The sequence below is a fragment of the Mesoplodon mirus genome, assembly GCF_964341445.2.
Source record: "Mesoplodon mirus genome assembly, chromosome: 3".
NCBI lineage: Eukaryota > Metazoa > Chordata > Mammalia > Artiodactyla > Ziphiidae > Mesoplodon > Mesoplodon mirus.
The window spans coordinates 171,233,200-171,254,276 of NC_138978.1; the positions used below are offsets into that span (position 1 = coordinate 171,233,200).

Below are 21,077 nucleotides of genomic sequence, written 5' to 3' on the forward strand. Positions count from 1 at the left end.
GGATGCACAGGCTCAGCGGCCATGGCTCACGGGCCCAGCCGCTCCGCGGCATGTGGGATCCTGGACTGGGGCACGAACCCGTGTCCCCTGCATCGGCAGGCGGACTCTCAACCACTGCGCCACCAGGGAAGCCCTCACTGATATTTTAAAGGCAATAAAAACTCATGTCCACACGAAAACCTGAACATGGATGTTTATAGAAACTTTACTCATAATTGCCAAAACCTGGAAGCAACCAAGATGTCCTTCAGTACGTGAATGGATAAACTGTGGTACACACAGACACTGGAATATTATTCAATGCTAAAAATAAAAGAAATAAGCTGTCAAGCCACACAGAGCATGGAGGAACCTTAACTGCATACTACTAAGTGAGAGAAAACAATCTGAAAAGGCTATATACTGTATGATTCCAACTATATGACGTTCTGGAAAAGGCAAAACTACGGAAACAGTAAAAAGATCAGTGACTGCTAAGGACTGAGGAGAGAAGGGATGAATAGGAAGAGAAAAGAGGATGTTTAGGGCAGTGAAAATACTCTGTATACTATGACAGATACATGACATTATGCATTTGGCCAAACCCATAGCATGTACACCACCAAGAGTGAACCCTAACGTAAACTGTAGACTTGGGTGATAATGATGGGTCAATGTAGGTTATAACGAATGTGCCACTCTGGTGGAAGATGTTGATAATGGGGGTGGCTATGTACATGTGGGGGCAGGGAGTAAATGGGAAACCTCTGTATCTTCCTCATAATTTTGCCATGAACCTAAAACTGCTCTTAAAAAAAATTAGGTTTTTAGGAAGAACTGGAAAAAAAAGGAACATACTGTTTTACATACTTACATTGGGGGCTGCAAGTATCCAGAAGACTGTGGTAAACTGGGAGCAGAAGTACAGTTTAAAGGGGGCAATCCATAGCCACCTCTAGCCATTAAAAATGGCAGCTGTCACTAAAAAATTTAGGTCAGTGTTATCAGACATTTTGATTTTTCACCAGAAAAATTCAGATTTTTATGGAAAATATAGGGAATTGCATGAATCAAGAAAGTCTAGGTTATGCTGTAGAGGCAAAGAACCCTGGAATCTTTGTGGTTTTAAACAACAAAGGTTTATTTCTCATTAATGCCATGTGCCAACTGAAGGCCAGCAGCAGCTTTCTGCTGATCAGTCTCTTAGGGCTCCAGGCTGACTGCACAGCCATTTAGTGTTGCTAGCCCCCATGGCAGGTGAGAAGAGAGCTCAGGAAGGTCCTGGTTCAGCAATTAATTGCTCTGATCCAGTAGTGACATAACACTTCTGCTCACAATTCAATGCTGAACTAGCACTTGGTCTGATCCAAAAACAACGGTAATAGGAATATACTGGGAAGAGAAGTGAACTAGAAGTATTTTCACCACTATTAATTTAAAAAGAAATTTAAAGGTTAGATAATCCAAAAAAGGAAAAATAAAAAGACAAACACATTTCTGCGTTAAATCAATCCAAGAGGCTGAGTTTGTGAACTTTGTTCTATATCCTTTATGCTCTACTTTCTCCTACCAAGACAACCATCATTTGAATCATGTGTTGATCATTCCCTTCCTTTGCTTTTTATGTCATACTGCATCTACAAATATTTCTTTAAAATTGTATTTTGTTTTAACTTTATATAAAGGGTGTCATGGTGGATGTAATCTTCTTTAACTTAATATGATATTGCCAATATTCATCCATATTGTTCATGTGGCTTTAGCCATTCAATTTTAATCCTAATTTAATTTTAATGTCTCCTCCTGTATAGGTACAAGAATTTACCTTAGATACCATCTAAGAACTGTTGTGTCATAAAGTATAACTTTAGGAGAAATGTCAAATTGCTTTCCAAAGTGCATTCCCTCTGGCAATGTATAAGATCCTGTGGATGCACTTTCTCTTCAATATATAATAGTATCAGACTGGTTTTTGTCAATCAAATGTGTATGAAGTAGTATCTCACTGTGGTCCTGATTTGCAATTCTGATTGTTGATGGTGATAAGCATCTCTTCATATTTCCCTTACTAAGAAATATATATTCATATCTTTTGTTGATTTTTCTTTTGGCTTGTTTGTATTCTTCATATGTCAGCAGCAATTGGAAAATATAATTAAAGAGAAGATATTTCAATACTAGAAATTATCAAGTATCTAGGAACAAATCTAGCAAGCGGGTGTTCAAAACCTCTACAGGAAAAATTCTAAAATTTTATTAGAAGATATTAAAGAAGACCTAAATAAATGAAGACACATACTGTGTTAGTGGTAGTGTTCACAATGTGAAAATGTGAAATCTCCCCAAATTGATCTAAAGACTCAATGCAATTCCAACAAAAATTTCAACTGGGTTTTCCATGAAATTTGGTAAAATCACAAAATTTTTATATGAAGGGGTAAAAGTTCAAGAATAGCAAGGAAACTTACAAAGAAAAAGAACAAGGGGACTAGACTACTGGCTATCAGGAATATTGCAAAACTTTAAAACACTGTGGTATCAGTGCAGGAATAGATAAGACGACCAATGGATTAGAATAAAGAACAGAGAAACAAGCTCATACATGTTTGAAGCACTGCTGTACAACAGAGGTAGCATAGCAAATCAACAACAAAAGGTGGGATCTCTTCAATAAATGGACCCGGGGGAAAAATGGTTATCTATATGGAAAAGATGAAATCAGATCTATCCCTCATATCATATAAAAACAAACAAAACACTCACCAAATGGATTAAGGACTTAAATGTCAAATCAACACTTTAAAACACATCAGAAACACATTTCTTTACGCAATGTTTTGAATCTGCTACAGCTTATAATAAAAACGATTTTTAAAAACTCTTAATTGAAAATAGGGATTAATATCTTTTAGAACTTACAGTAGGGTGCTAATTTCTTAAAACACAGAAAATGTTGACTATAAAAGAAGAACTAACAAATTTGTCCATATTAAAATTAAATACTTTCTTCATTAAAAGTTAAAAGATAAATTACATACTGTGAGAAGATATTCATAATATAACTGGCAAAGAACTAGTATCTAGAAAAAAGAACTCAGAACTTCCCTTGGGACACAGTGGTTAAGAATCTGCCTGCCAATGCAGGGGACATAGGTTCGGTCCCTGGTCCAGGAAGATCCCACATGCCATGGAACAACTAAGCTAGTGCGCCACAACTACTGAGCCTGCTCTCCACAACTAGAGAGCCGCATGCCACAACTACTGGGCCCACATTCTGCAACTACTGAATCCTGTGCGCCTAGAGCCTGTGCTCCGCAACAAGAGAAGCCACCACAATGAGAAGCCCATGCACTGTGATGAAGAGTAGGCCCCGCTTGCTACAACTAGAGGAAGCCCGCACGCAGCAACGAAGACCTGATGCAGCCAAAAATAAATAAAATTAAAAAAAAAGAACTCATGAGTATTTTCTTTAATTAGAAATTGACAGCACTGTTTGTTTACAATTTTTTTCATTACAAAATAAACTATACATTAAATAATATGTATGTCTCTGTTACATATACACATCCAACTTGTACGAATTATAAAAACTCATAACACAGTTTTATAAAACATGACTACAGTAGACGTAACTGATGTTCAAGGACTGACACATTACCCCTCTTTTGGAACACACAAGATAATTTTACTTCCTGTCCTCCAAGTCATATGACTTACTTTTGCTAAATGAAACATAAGTAGGAGTGACACCTGTCATTTAGTGGTGGAAGCATTTAATTCCCAATGCTCAATTCTCAATCTTCTCCTGCCATGGTGAACTCCTATGACAATACCAAATCATGGTGTGTAGTGACCATGTCAACCCATGGAAGACATGAAACTAGAGTGAAAAAGAGATCTTTATTATTCAAACAACTGATACTTTAGGGATATGTGTTACTGCAGCTTACATTGGCTTAACCTGATTTCATAATTATCAGTACTTCTGAAAGTGTATTTGCCCCTTCTTGTTCATAGTCCCTTGCCTTCCCACCACCCTGAATTTTGTGTTTCATTCCTTTGAATTTCTTTATATATCTCCTATATTCCTAAAAGAATATACCTGCTTTGTATGATTCTGAATTTCTATAAATGGTATCAGATTGTATATATTCTTCTGCAATTTGTTCTTTTCATATATTAAGTTTATGAAATTTATACATGTTAATACATGTGACTATAGATCATATATTCCTATACTATATATACTATATTCCTATATATTACTATACTATTCATATAGTAGCCCAGTGGATGATTATACCACAATTTATTTATCCATTCCCTTGTTAATGAACACTTGGGTTGTTTCCAGCTTTTTAATATTATAAACAATATAAACAAGATTATTAAGAACTTTTTGACTTTCCCAAATGCCCATATGGGCTTCTCTAGAGTAGTCTTGTCTTTATTTTTGCTGGCAACCAACTCCATCTTCATAGATTATTTAAATATATTTTTAAGGCTGGAGAACAGCTGGAAGGAGCCTTAAAAATTAAAGATTCAGCTGTTCTAGTCTTATAAATAAGAGCTCCAAGACAAAAAGATTTAGAAACAGAGCTGGGAGATCTTCTATATACCAATCAGTGTTTGGCTATGAGTATACAAAGATGCTGAGATGTTTTCTTAAGGTGATCAAAGACTAGTGAGTTGACGTCTATGCTCTAACCTCTCACTGAAATGATAGGTCTTTAAGTTAAGGTCCTTCCACCCCCTCTCTATGCCAAATTACGAAGATATTTAGAAACGTAGTTCCACATAATGAACCCAATGTTTAACTCAGACTTCTACAGTAAGTCTTCTTTCCCCTGGCAAACTCACCTCTGCTAGCACATAATCTCTGTGAAATTTTGCCAAGCTCCATCCAACCACCAGCACAGTAAAGTTCCTGCTAATTCTGTAGCAAGCTCTTGTACAACATCTACTATCACATTATATTATAGTTTGTCTCCTCATTAGACTATAAGCTCTTTGAAGGCAGGGATGAGGCCTTGTTCATATCAGCATCCCTAATGCAGATGCTGATACCTGTAACTTCTGGTCAGACCAGAAGCACGGGTACAAGTACTCCATACATCTGAACATGGGAATGTCAGTTAATTACAAACTGTAGTGTAACTTTTATGATATGTTTTTAAAGGTCTCTGGACCAGTCAAAATTTCCTCGATCTACATAATCTACACTGGCCTTACATTACAAATTTACTTCCTTTTCCACTTGTCAGACCTAGATTATTTTCAGAACCATGCTAAAAATGCACAAGCTTACCTGAGAAAACATCCAGTTTTCTCACATACTCTAATTAAAGGCATGGCAGAGCTTATTTAATTTTCTCCCAGAATGTATGTTATGGCACCAAGAATGGTGTAAGCTCACAGAAGTGGTGTGCGCTGCCAGTATCACCGTACAGAACTTTACGAAATTTCAACCACAATCAAAGCACACTTTATATTACCAAGAGTTTCTCACAAAGTATCAGCAAGCTTAATTTCTTCATTGAAACAAAATTGTACAAGTCCATTCAATGATTACGTTATAAAGCTGGAGAAGGAAGCACAAAATTTTAGCTTACACTAAAGTCAGTAGATATGGATGGATGGATGGACAGAGGCGTAGATAGGTAGCTAGATATTTCACATCTATCTTCTCAAAGACCCTTTTGGTTTGCTGACTCTCAAGAATTGGAAAGAACTGCAAAAATCACCTGGCTGGTGAAAGCAAGACTCCAGATGTCTTATGAAAAGCACCAACTTTTTGCATTTATTCAGACCCCTGTGATCCTTTTTCCCAATCATTGCCTGCTTCTATAAATTCATCACAAATCTAATATGGTGTGCGCCCCTTCTCCTTCCTTTACTCAGACCCCAACCCTCCAACCACTGGTCTATGCAGCAATCCCCCTAATAGGTCACTTCCTCTCCCAAGTCCCCTTCCTTTCACCGGAAAAAGTCAGATCCCTGAAATAAATACCTGAAGTCTCTTTTCTAAAAGTAGACCCCAGTCCTCTGTGCCTGCCCCCCTCCCCTAGCCGTGGCTCCAAGTACATCCACTTCTGGCGCCCTCTCAAGCCTCTCCTCCCACTTATAGCTCCTTCCCCTAACACAGATAACCCTTTTCCCCGCCCCCTTCCCCTCAAAAACTGCAGCCCCGCCCCTTCCCCTTAACAGACCCAAGAATTAAATCTGTGCAGACCCGTCCCTTTACCTTTAGTCTGCTTTAGTCGCCTCAGCTCCTCCTCAGAGAATCCGGCCCAACCCCGCGCCATCCGCCTCGATTTGCCTGCACGCCTAGAACGCCCAAACCTCAGAACCCCAATTGCCAACACAACTACCCAGGTACATCCGGGTTCTTCCCCGGCCGCGGCTGACCAACCAATCAGCGCATCGAGCTCTGGACGCAAGGCCCCCTCTCCCCTGCCGCCGGACCCGGCTCTCTTCGAGGCTCTCTCCGTCAGTGCCGGACAAACTGCGTGAAGAAATCGTGGCCTCGCAGACATTCATTTCCCCTGACCTGGCTGCTCTTTCTCCCTGTCTCCTATACTTGTTGGGTTATTGCTTCAAGAGGTAAAGGGGGAAATAGCGATGGAAATAAAGGTGGAGATAAACAGGCAGTGAGGAAGTGACTACGAGTCGGTGGCGGAAAGGGAGGACAGTGCTGCCTCTTGGCGCCCTCGAATTTATTGGGGCGGAGCACTCTACGTGTTGGTGGTGGAGGGTTTCGGTGCGTGGCTTGTAGTGGCTTATTCCAAAACTGCGCTGAAATCATCCCGCAAGTTGACTCAAGAATGTTCAGATTTAGGCTTTTAATTACAAAGAATCATTTCAGAGGGCTGGGGTATAATAGTGGAAAAGGAACAGACACGTTGAACAGCGTAGCCAGGTCTCCCCCAGGCTGCAGCGACTCATTTCTGTTCACTGGGAGTTGGTTCTTCGATTTTGTGAAAGATTCTCGCTAATCTGTAACCTTTCTCCTAAGGGATGTCTAAATCCCTCTTAAAAATGATCTGTCCTCTGTTTTTATGTTCAGAGAAGACAATGTAAAAACGTCGGCGCTGGGGATGGGAAAACACTTCCTAGGCTTCTCCCTCCTGGAGTCCTGATTTCAATGTTCTGGTACTACCTTGAACACGTTACTACTCTGGGCTTCCATTTTCTCACTTTAAGCAAGATTTTGGAGATTAAAAGATGCAAACGTTGTCAAAGTACATATAGATCAGGATGATTTAAATGAGACCACTTCATTTTTCGTGTTTCTCTTTTCACTGTTTTTCATTTTTAAAACCAGTTTTGGCTTAAATTTAAAAATCACATGTGTGGTTTCTGGTTTTAGTGTGTCAGTATTTTTAAACAAATTGAAATAAAGACTACTACACCAAGAAAAGAGTTGGAATGAATATTTCAAGCTTAAATAGGTGATTAGAAGGTGAAGGGTGTTTGGAATTCTCTTTGTAAACTTTACTCTTTTAAACTTAAAAGCGATTTCATAAATTTAGGTGTGCACAAACTCTTCATTTTAACTGTGGACTCATTTTTCCTAACATTTAAAAAAAATGCTATCCAAAAGGATTGGAGGAGCCAGATTCATCCAGTTTTTGAAGCTAGACTAAATACGTTCAAGTATACAGATAATCTAGCTTCAAAATAGTAGATGGGGATCGGTACATTCTGGTAGTTAATTCAGTTTGCCATTTACAGGCATCAGCTATCTAGTTCCATCTAATAAAAATGAACCACCTTGTATGGCCCATGTTAAAATTTATACATAAACATTCTTTAGCTCACTTTGGGTAGATTTCAAGAAGTATCAGTAATCATAATAGAGATGGAAATTAAGGTATTTTTAAAAGTTTTGCATTAACCCTGAATGAGAACCAAAGCATGAGCAAGATTATGGTAAAAGATAACGTCTGTATAAAGTTATAATTTCCAATTTGCAAGCTTCTAAATCTACTGTTTTTTGTTTCTGTTAGCTCTTCCTCATGGTGACCGGTTTCTTCAAATAATGTATATTTTATTGGGAGTTTATCTTCAAAAAAGTTCTGTGAGAGCCCTTTATATCTTGGATTGAGAGACTACAGATTGGTTTTGCTGGTCCCTAGAACTTTCATTTGCTTTAAACCAGATTTAAGGTAAATTTTTAAACTTGTAATATAAATTTAGATCTAACCCCCAAGTATGATACAGGCCTCAAGTATCTGTAGATGCCCTTAAATATATATATATATATATATATATAACTCAGAGATAACAGTTTTCCTTAGTGCTTTGACAAAGCAGTAGGCTGAGTTTTTTCTAGTCCTCTGTTACCATGTGGACCATCCTTTCCACACTCTGAACTTTATTTCGGTGATCTTGTCTTCATATGTGTTTAGGAATCAAATCCCCAGCACACATTCAGGTAGAGTACCCCTTGGATTTGCTTTCTACATCTCTTTTTGCTTTCTTTTAAGTTCTGTGATGTATTTTTTCTTTTAAATAAAAACACGTTGTGTAGTATACAGCATTTTTGTGTTTGTAGCAAAAGGGGACCATCTGTGACAACTTAAGACTATTATATTGCCTCCAGTTGATTCTCCAACAGAGAAGCTAGAGTAATTTTTTAGAAAAGAAAAATCTAATGTCTATAGCCTGCTTAAAACTGTAGAACAGCTTCCCGTTGCCCTTTGAATAAAATCCCAGTTCCTACATGAGCCTGCATGATCTGATCCCTGCCTACCTCTTACATGACCATTGTGCTGTCTTTCCCTTTATTCCACATTCCCTACACTCCAGCCAGGTTGGCTTTCTTTGGAGTTTTAGAACATGCCAGTCTCTCCTGGCATCCCCTACTGCCCTACCCAAGGTGTTCCCAACTCCTGTTCCATTTGGCTGTAATGATCTTTACCTTATCTGGCTGGCTCTTTCTGCTTCAGGTTTTGACCTGAATGTCCACTTAGACTTCAATGACTACCCTATTCTATCCAAATAGCACCCCAGTTTTTTACCTACATTTCTGTGTTCTTTATTACTTTCATTTAGCACTAATTACAACTCCTAAATTATTTGCATTTGTTTATTTTCTGTTTCCCTTTACTAGTTAATATCTCCACAAGATCAGCTGATGCATCTTTTATTTACTCAGTGTATAACAGTGTTTGACACCTACTGAGCGCTCACATAAATATTGAAAGAAGAAACCTTTCAAACTTAAGTATTGAAACATTTCCACATCTTATATATTCTGAGATTCCTTTCCAGTATGAGTTTCTATGAACCCCATTTGTTACTTATTGCTAGTTGCAGCCATGGCCTCATGGTTTAGTAAATAAAAAACATTAAAAATAGGCGGAACAGGGACTTCCTTGGTGGCACAGTGGTTAAGAATGTGCCTGCCAATGCAGGGGACGTGAGTTTGATGCCTGATCTGGGAAGATCCCACATGCTGTGGAGCAACTAAGCCCGTGCGCCACAACTACTGAGTCTGCGTTCTAGAGCCCGTGAGCCACAACTGCTGAAACCAATGCACCTAGAGCCCATGCTCCACCACCACAGTGAGAAGCCTGTGCACCACAATGAAGAGTAGCCTCCACTCACAACAACTAGAGAAAGTCTGCATGCAGCAACCAAGACCCAACACAGCCAAAAATAAACAAATAAAATATAAATAAATTTATTTTAAAAATAGGCTGAAAAGAATCAAGATGCTATTTTATTTTTTATAAAGCCTTTAAAATAGCATTTCATCAGTATCCCATAATTTTCAATATATGTCTTGCACATCTATCAGATTTATCCATAAGTAATTAATAACATGATGCTATTGTAAATAGCAATTTTATTCAATTTTTAATATGTTGTGTCTACTATATAGAAATAAAATCAATTTTTGTTGATCAACCATGATAAACACACTTAATAGTTTTGTTTTTTTTAAATTTTGTATTTATTTGTTTTTATTTTTGGCTGTGTTGTGTCTTCGTTTCTGCACGTGGGCTTTCTCTAGTTGCGGTGAGTGGGGGCTACTCTTCATTGTGGTGCGCGGGCTTCTCATTGTCATGGGTTCTCTTGTTACAGAGCACGGGCTCTATGTGCACGGGCTTCAGTAGTTGTGCATGGGCTAGTTGCTCTGCAGCATGTGGAATCTTCCCGGACCAGGGTTGAAACCTGTGTCCCCTGCATTGGCAGGCAGATTCTTAACCACTGTGCCATCAGGGAAGCCCAACACACTTAATAGTTGTAGCAGCATTTTTTAAAGTAGATTTCATTGGATTTTCTACCTGGATGATCGTGTTGTCTGCAAACGACAGTTTTACTTCTTTCTTTCTTCTAATCTGCATACCTTTTTTTCTTTTCTTGCCTTATTGCACTGGCTAGACCCACCAGTATAATGTTGAATAGAAAAATGAGATTGGGTATCCTTTCTTGTTTCTGATCTTAGGGGAAAAGCATAAAGTCTTTCACCATTAAGTGTGGTGCTAGCTTTAGGGTTTTTTTTGGTAGATGTCCTTTATTAGGTTGATGTCCTTTCTATTCCTAGTTTTCTAAGAGTTTTTTTTATCAGAAATGGATAATGGATTTTCTTTCATGTGTTTTCTGGGTCTATTGACATGATAATATGATTTTTCTTTATTAGATTCTTAATATGGTGAATTGCATTGATCAGCTGGCCAATGTTACACCAATCTTGCATCCTGGGATAAACTTTACTTAGATGTAGTATAGTACATTATGCTTTTTGTATATTGGATTTGATTGGCTAAAATGTTGTTAAAATTTTTGCATATGTTCATGAGAGATATTGGTCTAAAGTTTAATTTTGTGTAATGTTTCCCTTGTTTGGGGGTCAGGGTAATACTGGTTTCACCAAATGAGAAATGTTTTCTTCTCTTTGATTTTCTGAAAGACTTGTGTAGCATTGGTATTAATTCTTCCTTATATACTTGGTAGAATTTACCAGTGAAGCCATCTGAATTTTTCTTTGTGGGAAACTTTTTAACTACAAATTGAATTTCTTTGATAGATAAAGGCCTACTTAGATTATTTATTCTTGAGTGATTTTGGTAGTTTTTCCTTCAAGATATTTCTTTGTTTCATCTAAGTTGTTGAATTTATTGGCATAAAATTGTTCATAATGTTCTTATTGTTCAGGAAAGGGTTAGCTCAGAGGGTTTGTGATGTTCAAACTCTGCACATTCCAAAGAAATAACTGGCCCTTGACTGGATCCTGGGAGAAAACCTCTAAGCATCCTTCATGATAAGATTGTCTTTATATGCCTAGGGTCTTTGTGCTTGTCAGATAGTTTATGCTAACAATGTGATTTATGGTGAATGCCTATTTTTGTTTACCTGGATTTCTGGGCCATACTTTATCAGTTTGATCTCTGGAGGGGCTGGAGACTGGATAGCTAAAATCAGTGATGTTGGTGTTCCATGCCTGCATGACTTGACTCCCAATAAGAACCCTAGACAACAAGGTTTACATGAGCTTCCCTGGTGGCAATACTTCATATGTGTTGTCACACATCATTGATGGGAGAATTAAGACCTGTCCATACAACTACATTGGGAGAGGACAACTAGAAGTTTATATCTGATTTCTTCTGGGCTCCTCTCTGTGTGTTTTGCCTTTTCTGATTTTAATATATATCTGTTCACTGTAATAAACTGCAATTGTAAGTATAACAGTTTTTCTGAGTTCTTTGAGTCTTTCTAGTGCTAATCATCAAAACTTAGGGTGGTATGGGGACCCCAACACTTATTATCCTTTTAATATCTGTAGATTTTGCAGTGTTATCACTTCTCTAATTCCTGATATTGGTAATTTGTATCTTATCTCTTTTTATCTGATCACTCTCCTTAGAGGTTTAGCAATTCTGTTTTCTCAGACAATCAGCTTTTGGTATTACTAAATTTCTCTATTGTTTATTAGTTTTCCACTTTGTTGAGTTCTGCTCTAATCTTTACAATTTTATTTCTTCTGCTTACTTCATGTTTCATTTGCTCTTCTTTTTCTAGTTTCTTAAGATAGAAATTGAGGTTGTTGATTTAAAACTTTTCTCTTTTCGAAATAGGTGTTTAGTGCAATAAATTTTCTCCTAAGTACTGCTTTGGCAGAATCCCATGAATTTTGATGTGCTGTGTTTTTTTCATTCAATTCTAGTTTCTCTTTTGATTTTATCTTTGAGTCATTGATTAAAATTCTGTTGTTTAGTTTTAAATATCAATATTTGGAGATTTCTAGAGTCCTCTCTTACTACTGATTCCTAGTTTAATTTCATTGTGATCAGGTAAGTAGTATATATAATTTGAGTCCTTTTATATTTATTGAGATATGTTTTATGCCCCACAATGTAGTCTCTCTTGGAAAATATTCTGTGTGCAAATGAAAGGAACATGAATTCTGTTGCTGTTGGATAGAGTGTTCTATTAGTGCCAATCAGGTCAATTTTGTTTGATTGTGGTTTTTAAGTCTCCCATATTATTACTGGCTTTCTGTCTACTTATTCTGTTTATTGAGAGATGAGAAATGAAATCTCCTACTATAACTGTGGATTTGTCATTTCTTCTTGCTGTTCTCTCAGTATTGTGTTAATGTCTTGAAGCCCTATTATTAGGTGCATGAACACTTAGGATTGTATGTCTTCTTGATTATTAGACCCACTTATAAAATATGTCCTCCTTTTGCCTGATAATATTTGTCTTAAATCTATTTAGTCTGATATTAATATGCCACTCTAGTTTTCTTTTGAATAATGTTAGGATGGTATATCTTTTTTTTTTCTTTTAACATACTTGTACCTTTCTTTTAGGCAGCATTGGTCTTGCTTTTCTAGCCAATATAGCAACTTCTGCCTTTTAATTAGTGTGTTTATACCATTTATATTTAATGTGATTATTATGTTTAGGTCTTAAACCTCTAAGCTAAGCCTTAAACCTTAAACCAAAATATTCCAGTCTTTGATTTCTCTTTGTTGTTTGTTCCCCTTCCCCATCTTCTTTTTCATTAAAGTTTTTAAATGATTCTATTTCCTTTGGTAACTTATTAGCTATAACTCTGTTTTATTATTTCAGTGGTTGCTTTAGAATGATAGTATACAGCTTTAAATACAGCTTTAACTTATCACAGTTGACATTCACATAATATTATAACACTTCACATATAAGAAACTTACAAATATATATTCTGCTTCTCTTCTGCCCTTTGTTATTATTTTCATGCGTTTAACTTATACATGTTATAAATCTCACAATATATTGTTATTATCTTCATTTAAACAATTATTTCTTTAAAAGATTTAAATAAAAAAGTCTTATATATTTACTCATATAGATACAGATTTCTGTGCTCTTCATTCCTGTGTGCAGATCCGTATTTTCATCAGGTATAATTTTCCTCCTAAAAGGCTTAACATTTCTTCTAGTACTGTTAAAGTCTACTGTTGATGAATTCTTTCAGCTTTTATATATGTAAAAAAGTCTTTATTTTGCCTTTGGTTTTTGTTTTTGTTTTTTTGTACTTGAATATACAAAAAAGTTTTATTCATATCAGGCAAAATACTGGGAACAGTCCCAATGTCTATTGCTTAATAACTGGATAAACAAATTGTGTTTTACTCATGTGATAGAATACTATTCAGTAATAAAAAGGAATAGACTACTATTATTTCTTCAAATATATTTTCTGTCCTCCCTGCTGTCTTCTTTTGGGGTTTCCATTACACATTTGTTAGCCACTTGAAGTTTTCCTGCAGTTCACTGATGCTCTTTTTATTTTTTAACATGGTTTTCTTTCCCTCTTTTTGCTTCATTTTGTATAGTTTCTATTGTTGTGTCTTCAAATTCACAAATATTTTATCCAATGTCTAACCTTCTACTAATCCCATCAAGTGTATTTTTTCAACACAGACATTGTAGTTTCTTTCTATAGATGTTCTGTTTGGATCTTTTTATATCTTTGGTATCTCTCCTTAACTTTCTGAACATATGGAATACAGTAGTGATAAATAATGTCATTGTCTGATGATTTTAACATCTGTGTTAGTTCTGGGTCAGTTCTAATTGATTAATTATTTTCTTCAATATGATTCATATTTTCTGGCTTCTTTGCATGCCTGGTAACCTTTGATTTGATTCAAGATGTGAATTTTATCATGTTGGGTGTTAGCTATTTTTGTTTTCCTATAAATATTTTTGAGCTTTGTTCTGAGATGCAGTTAAGTTACTTGGAGATAGTTTTATCTTTTTGAGAATTTTAACTTTTAAAATTTGTTAGATGTGACCAGAGAAATGTTTACTCAAAACTAATTATTTCCTACTACTCCGGCAAGAATCTGTTGAATACTCTACCAAACGCTTTGTAAATTACGAGGTTTTCCAGTCTGACTGGTGGCAATAGCGCCTATTCCTGGTCCTATGTGGGTGCTGTGTATTGTATTCTCTGGTGCTTTTGGATAGTTCTTTCCCTGGCCTCACACAGTTTCCTCACATGCATGTGCTGATCACTATTCTGCTGCATATTTGAGGGGACCCTCTGCTGATCTCCATCATTCCTTTCCTGTGCAGCTCTTTCCTTTCTGGTACTCTGTCTTGGAAATCCTGACCCCCTTGTTTTCCTGGTACTCTGAACTTCATCTCCTCAACCTAGGGAGTCCAGCAGGCTTTGCCTGGATTCTCCCCTCTCCCCCACCCCGTTTGGTGGCCTAGGAGCTCTCTCAAGGCATTAAATTGGGGAATCATAGGGCTTGTTTCATTTGTTTCCCATGTCTCAGGGATAACTATTCTCCTTTGCCTATGTCTTGAAAATCATTGTTTCATATATTCTATTTGCTTGTTTGTTTGTGGTTGTTTTAGGAGGAAACATAAATTCAATCCCTCTTACTCCATTTTGGTCAACAGTGCAAGTCCCAGCACTGTTTTAAGTGCTTTACATATATTAATTAAGCCTTTCAACACTGTGGAATACTTTCAACTCATATTCCCGTTGTGTAGATGAGGAAACTGAGGCACCAAGAGGCTGTGAATTGCCCAAACTTGCATAGCTTGTTAGTAATAGAGCTAAGACTCAAACTCAGACAGTATGACTCCAGAATCTATTCTCTTACCTACCTGCCATTCTGATTTTGTAGTATTCCTCAGTTTATAAAGAACTGTGGCATACATCTCATTAAATTCTTATGTAACTGAGTTCTTAATTCCATGTTATTTGCATTTTCAAAACAGTATGCTTATTCATCCAGAAGAATCTTTAGTAAGTGAAATACCATGTGTCCTGACAAAGAGAAATGAGAAATATTTGTGAAGTGTAGCAGAAGCACTTTTTAGTCATTAACTCTCCCAATTTCACTCAACCTTGGAATTTTCTGACTTGGTTTCCCTTAGCTGGTCTTGATTTTTGCCAACTTCTCTTACTTCATTCTTTAGACTGTTACAGATTGCCTAAAAGTTTCCCTTTTTTTAACCTTTGTATTCATGGCATCAGGTACTAGGAAAGATGGTGGTTATTTGTAAGCAAGAGGCTTGTAAAAATGAAGTACTACAAGTAATTTAACAGTTTGCATTTTCCTTTGGGAAGCATTCAAAGCTCTTTCCATTAGCTTTTGAATTCTAATTTATTTCTTTGTGTTTGAACTGTTGTCTGTCTCCAAGTGTGTAACCATTAGGCAGCTAGGAGAGGTATGTGGGAAAGTATTTCTGTTTATGGCTACATTACAAGTCACATTACAAGTCACTTGAGATGGTGACTCAATGAATGAATGGATGGATGGGTGAATCAGAATATGCTGGTGGCCAATTGGAGGAGCCAAAGGGAGACCGGAGGGCAATATGCTGCAGACAGCATATTCACTATGAAGTGAATATCTAGCACAGAGACAACTGAGTCTTGACCACATGATGTCCTGGCTTTGGGATGTCTATTCTATTTGCATTTGAATCCAGTTGTTTTTTGATTTCAGAATTCCTCACACTTAAAATAAGAAATCATACTGAGTTTCTCTTTCCTTTTCCATATACTGTCTTCACTGGAATATTTTAAATATATTTCTCAATGAAGAGGCAATGCCTTTTTATTACACTGCTATTTCAAGCATATTTAAGAAATGAAAATACATTAAAAGCATTAATTAGAACTTCTGGGCAAAATAGGTCTCCTGTTTAGTCTTCAGTTTAATTACTGTGTTATTCTGCCAGCTTTCTCCAGAAATAATTGACTGAATGAAGTAATTTCCTTGGATATTTACAAACACTATGACTTGTAAAGGTCTGTGAAGTCCCATTTGGCTGGAAGTGGGACTGAGGATGACCTGGCAGTGCACAACTGTTATTTTGGGCTTAGCATATTTTCATAGTCACCAACTCAGGAAGATAATAGGAAGCAAACAGAGGAAGGTAAAATGTTTGGCCTTTATACACAGTCCTAGTTTTGTAATTTTAGCTATAAGTTTACTTTAAAAATGAGAGAGTAAAGCATTGATTTAGTCTAAGACACAAGTGGTTGGATAGTGATTTCTGCGTGTGTGGTTGTTAGAATATCTTGTTAAATTATGAATAGTCTAGAAGAAATTTACAAAGCTTTGACTATCAATAGTCAAAGCTTAAACATTGGCTTATCAGTCATAGTATAAATGAATCACCAAGGTCAGTCTTTTAATGTTATTGATTTACTATTCTGTAATAAAGTGTTTTGTATTAAATAATAAGATCTGATTTTGAAGGCATAATGTCAAACTAGAGAGCAGACAAGAGGAAGATTAGACTGGAAAATTTTATCTGAGGCAGCCTACAGGAAATTCCAAAAGACAAGTATAAATGAAGCTTTTAAAGAATTGAAGTGGAATGCCAAACTGCAGTACTGTGGGTTCAAGTTTAAAGATGTCAGTCCCTACTCAAGGAAAAAAAATGATACAGAAACTTCAGATGGTCTTCAGAAGGAATTTCAACTGTGGTAATATTTACAATGTGATGATTTCAAAGTGGCTATTCATGGTCTTAAAATACTGAGAAGTAGGGAGAGTAGAAGTAATACTATTGGGTAAGGTGTTTTAAAAAACAAAAGCAAAAACAGAATAATAGAGGTGATGAATGTCCTAAGAGGAATTCTAAAAAGTGAGATGGTTGAAGCTAATGTTCTTATGGAGCATATAGAGGGAATGAATCCACTTTTAGTTCTTACTTGGATCTACATTTTACCTGCACAGAAGGATGAATACCTCTCTCTCAAAGGTGACCTGAGAGTAATCTAAAGTGAATTTTAGTCTGTCATATCATGAGTAATTTAAGTTCAGCTATCTCAATCATAACTTACAAATTTGGTGACAAACTATTGAGTCATTTTCATCTTATATGGTAACAGCAGGTTTTGTAGGACATGAAGATTATACAGTTTTGTGGGGCCTCCTTAAGAAATAAAGATTACAATATTATAAGTGCACACTTACTTTCAGAGACTTGGAAGCCTCAAGCAAGTGGAAGGCCCTCAAGCTTGAGCTGTAGTAGCCTCAGGTAGTCAATCTGCTTCTAGTAAACAAATTTCATTTAATTTATACAGGATAAAAAGAGTCATGTAAGTGAAGTGTAACTAGAATATCAATGTGGTGGAAAGAGGAGTGGATTGGGATTTAAGATTTGTTTTCTAGCTTAGGCTGATTCATACATTTCATTGTTTATTTACTGAGTGCAGCATTGTATTGGGCTGGCCAAAAAGTTTGTTCTGGTTTTTCTGAACGATGCTACCAAAAACCTGAATGAACTTTTTGGCTAACCCAATAAATGGCATTATGGAAGTGGCTGTGAATTTAAAGAACCTGTACTTAAGGAATAAAGCATTCCATGCTCAATTTGAATTTGGGAAAGAGTGTACACACCACCCCTTTTAGTGAGACACAACGGACTTTAGCATATTAATGGCTCTGAGAGGTGTTACTGTTAACAAACACATCATGTACATACACACAAGGTGAAGCTTCATTTGTTCCAGTTTTTAGCTCTTTTCTTTTTTAGTATGTGTAACACATAGTAACATCACCTGGAAGACATTTTGGGAAATACTGCTATGAGGAATTATCTCTTTCAGCCTCCTTAACTGTTACAGGTGTTCTTAGATTTTCCTCTTTGGCCAAGTGGGAACTGTCATTCTTGAAGGACTCCACATTCCCAGCAGTGTATTTTAGGCAGACTTGCACACTTGGACTCAGTCAGCAGCTCTTATTAAATGGTACCACCCATCGAGCAGAGATTGGCAATGGGGTGTGAATAGGTGCTTAACAGGGGTGGAGGGACTGGCCCGTCACAGCCCAGGCTTGTTCTTCATGATTCCCAAGAAGACTTGCCTTTAAGCATCCTTCAGCCTTCTTAAGTGAGCTCTCTGCTTTGATAGTTTTCCTTCCGTGCTTGTTTGTAGAAGTCATTACACTTAAGTGGGAATATCACCCAAGCAACCTGTGCAGTGGTTCGGGGGCCCAAACAAGAGGGAGATTCTGCCCCCTCTTTGGAGCATTTCTGAATGTAGAGGCCTGAAAGGAAGTCTTTTTGCCAAGAATGGTTTGGAATTCAAACTTAATGCCAGAGCCACCACACCTTTTTTAGGGTAATTACCACTTAACCAAACATTTCTGAGTTCCTTATAAATTGGTCCCCTCAGTCACTTAATCATTTTAGTAGCTCTTCTCTGAACTTAGTACAAGTTTTCCACAATTTTGGTAACAAGGTGCTCTGTAGGGAATGCAGAGTCCAGGTGCAGCAACCTTGCCAGGGCACTTGGTGTGGTGGGAGTGAGCAAGAGAAAGATAACAACCAGCCAGTATCCCTTAGGCTCTTATAAGTGTATGGCAGCTTTCCACCAAATGGAGTTGAGCTCACAGTAAATGCATAGGGGAGTAGACAAGAAATTGCCCTTTCCTCGATTCAGGGGGAAGAAAAGCCAGTGGCCTGCCAGCAAGTAATGTGTGTGTGAAGTCGAAGGAGTCCTTCACCTGAAATAACATTATAGCCAGACTTTACCATAAGAAATCTTTCTAAAGCAGAGGCTGAGAAGTTCTTAAACAGAATATTTTGAGGAAGGGCAGTGGCCTAACCTGAAAGTTATCATTGTTTTATAGCTTTTCAGAATGTATACCGTATTTGTATAAATAAGATCATTAAAATAATGTTCACTATTTTTTTCTCATTTTTTGATGGATCTGAAAGGAAATCTAATGAAATGTAGAAATCACTTGAAGTTGAGTGATTTCCTGAGGGTCAGGCAAAACAGTAAATGGGAGAGTCAGAATGATACCCCAAATATGCATGTCTTCAAGCCCTGTACTTTTCACTTAAGTCTAAACAAACAAGCCAACCAAACAAAAACACTCCTATCCCCATATCCTATTTCTAACACTGGTTCAGAGATAAAGACTTATTGGCAAGTCTTTTGGCCTTTTAATTTAGTTACTATATCTTTTGTGTCCATGTTTTTTAATCTTATGTCATTAGTTCACTTTTTTTTTTTTGATAACTCTTTTCTACCAAAAATGAAATTCCAAAGACATCAGCATCTGGCACTAAAGTAAAAGTAAGTTATTTCAAAGTTTGTTGGGGTTCTGGGAGAGACCCTAACAAGGATTGTTAAGGTTTAAGTACAAAAGTCAATAATAAATTCCTGAAAAATATAGGGTACTTACTTCCTGATATTTGGGACATTTAAACAAGTATTTAACAATCTGATTCTAGGGCTAATTAAACATACGAATAATGGGCCACCCTAAGAACTACATTAATGAGTGATTCATGCATGAAACTACATATCTTTGTGGCAGCTAATGTTTGAACCATATTTAAAATGCAGAAGTATTGCTATAAAACAAAACTAGGCAAGGAGAACCATACCAGAAGGAGTATAATATTTAAAGACAAATATGCATATTATTGTAGCATTTAAAAAAATACTTTTTATAATCATGAGAGCATAAGATTTCAACTGAAATGTTATTATTTCCCACAACCTTGGAAGATTGCTTGCCATTAAGACTCTCAATTCACCATTGCTGATGTGAGGTCACATGCTGTCAATATTGGAATTGGGCTTTTGTTCCAAGCTCCTTGCTCTACTGTAGATTTCTTTTTTTTTTTAAATAAATTTATTTATTTATTAATTTATTAATTTTTTGGTTGCGTTGGGTCTTCGTTGCTGTGCGCGAGCTTTCTCTAGCTGCGGCAAGCGGGGGCTTGTGGAGCATGGCCTCTAGGCGCACGGGCTTCAGTAATTGCAGCACGCGGGCTCAGCAGTTTTGGCTCACGGGCTCTAGAGCACAGGCTCAGTAGTTGTGGCACACGGACTTAGCTGCTCTGAGGCGTATGGGATCTTCCTGGACCAGGGCTCAAACCCGTGTCTCCTGCATTGGCAGGTGGATTCTTAACCACTGCACTGCCAGGGAAGTCTCTACTGTGGATTTCTCCCTGATCATTGCAGGATGACTGTTTCATTAAGAAACCTATAATTAAGTGAGGAACTGGAGGGAATAGCATACTAATATTGCACCCCAAATTATTCTTCCCTTCTCTGGTCAGCCCTATCCATCTCTGGAGGCTAAGTTCTAGAGATCTTTGAACACAGCTGGACTCTCAGGTAGTTTGGTCTTTGGAGCCTGATATACCTAAAATAACTTTGAATAGTTAAATCTGACCACGTGTGAAATGGCAATTGCCTTTTAATTTTAATGGAATATTTTAGAGCATTTTTATGGAAAAGCTCTTAAAGTTCTGTTTTTCACTACCTTAATGAAAGGGGAAAATGTGTTGCTGTTGCTGTTACTTTTTATAATAAATTTAAAGCAGTTCCTGCAAATCTTAACAACTAGAATCAAATATTTAGTGCTTTTGGCAAAGCATCTTTATAAAATTTCCAGAGCAAAATAAAATATTCTGCATTTAAACTTCTTTGAATAAAACAGGCTGAATTTCTAAGAGGACTTACTATCATGTATCAATATTTCCAAGTTAATTGAGTATGTGGAATCATCAAACCACATTACCGTTATTTCATCTAAAAAGATTTATGCTCAAAATTTTAAACCAGAATAGAAAGCTAGATTCACAAGTAGGAATAT

The 21,077-nt window shown here is 36.9% G+C and overlaps 1 protein-coding gene and 1 long non-coding RNA gene across 8 annotated transcripts in view; one reads left to right on the plus strand and one right to left on the minus strand.

The window, feature by feature from the left end:
- Nucleotides 1–7,332, minus strand: part of GORAB (golgin, RAB6 interacting) — a 78,065-nt gene extending 70,733 nt beyond the window's left edge. The window contains exon 1 of one of the 2 annotated variants that reach the window (XM_082614688.1): nucleotides 6,224–7,330. In XM_082614688.1, the coding sequence (XP_082470814.1) occupies nucleotides 6,224–6,515 (292 nt within the window). In that variant the 5' untranslated portion in view covers nucleotides 6,516–7,330. Of the gene's footprint in view, nucleotides 1–6,223 lie in introns of both variants that reach the window. The other variant, XM_082614687.1, reaches the window with a different exon arrangement.
- Nucleotides 6,276–21,077, plus strand: part of LOC309800527 — a 59,895-nt gene continuing 45,093 nt past the window's right edge. For 4 of the 6 annotated variants that reach the window (XR_014293473.1, XR_014293474.1, XR_014293475.1 and 1 more), the window contains exon 1: nucleotides 6,497–6,582. This is a non-coding gene — a long non-coding RNA (uncharacterized lncRNA). Of the gene's footprint in view, nucleotides 6,355–6,496; nucleotides 6,583–7,988; nucleotides 8,148–21,077 lie in introns of those variants that run through there. The other 2 variants (XR_014293477.1, XR_014293472.1) reach the window with 2 other exon arrangements.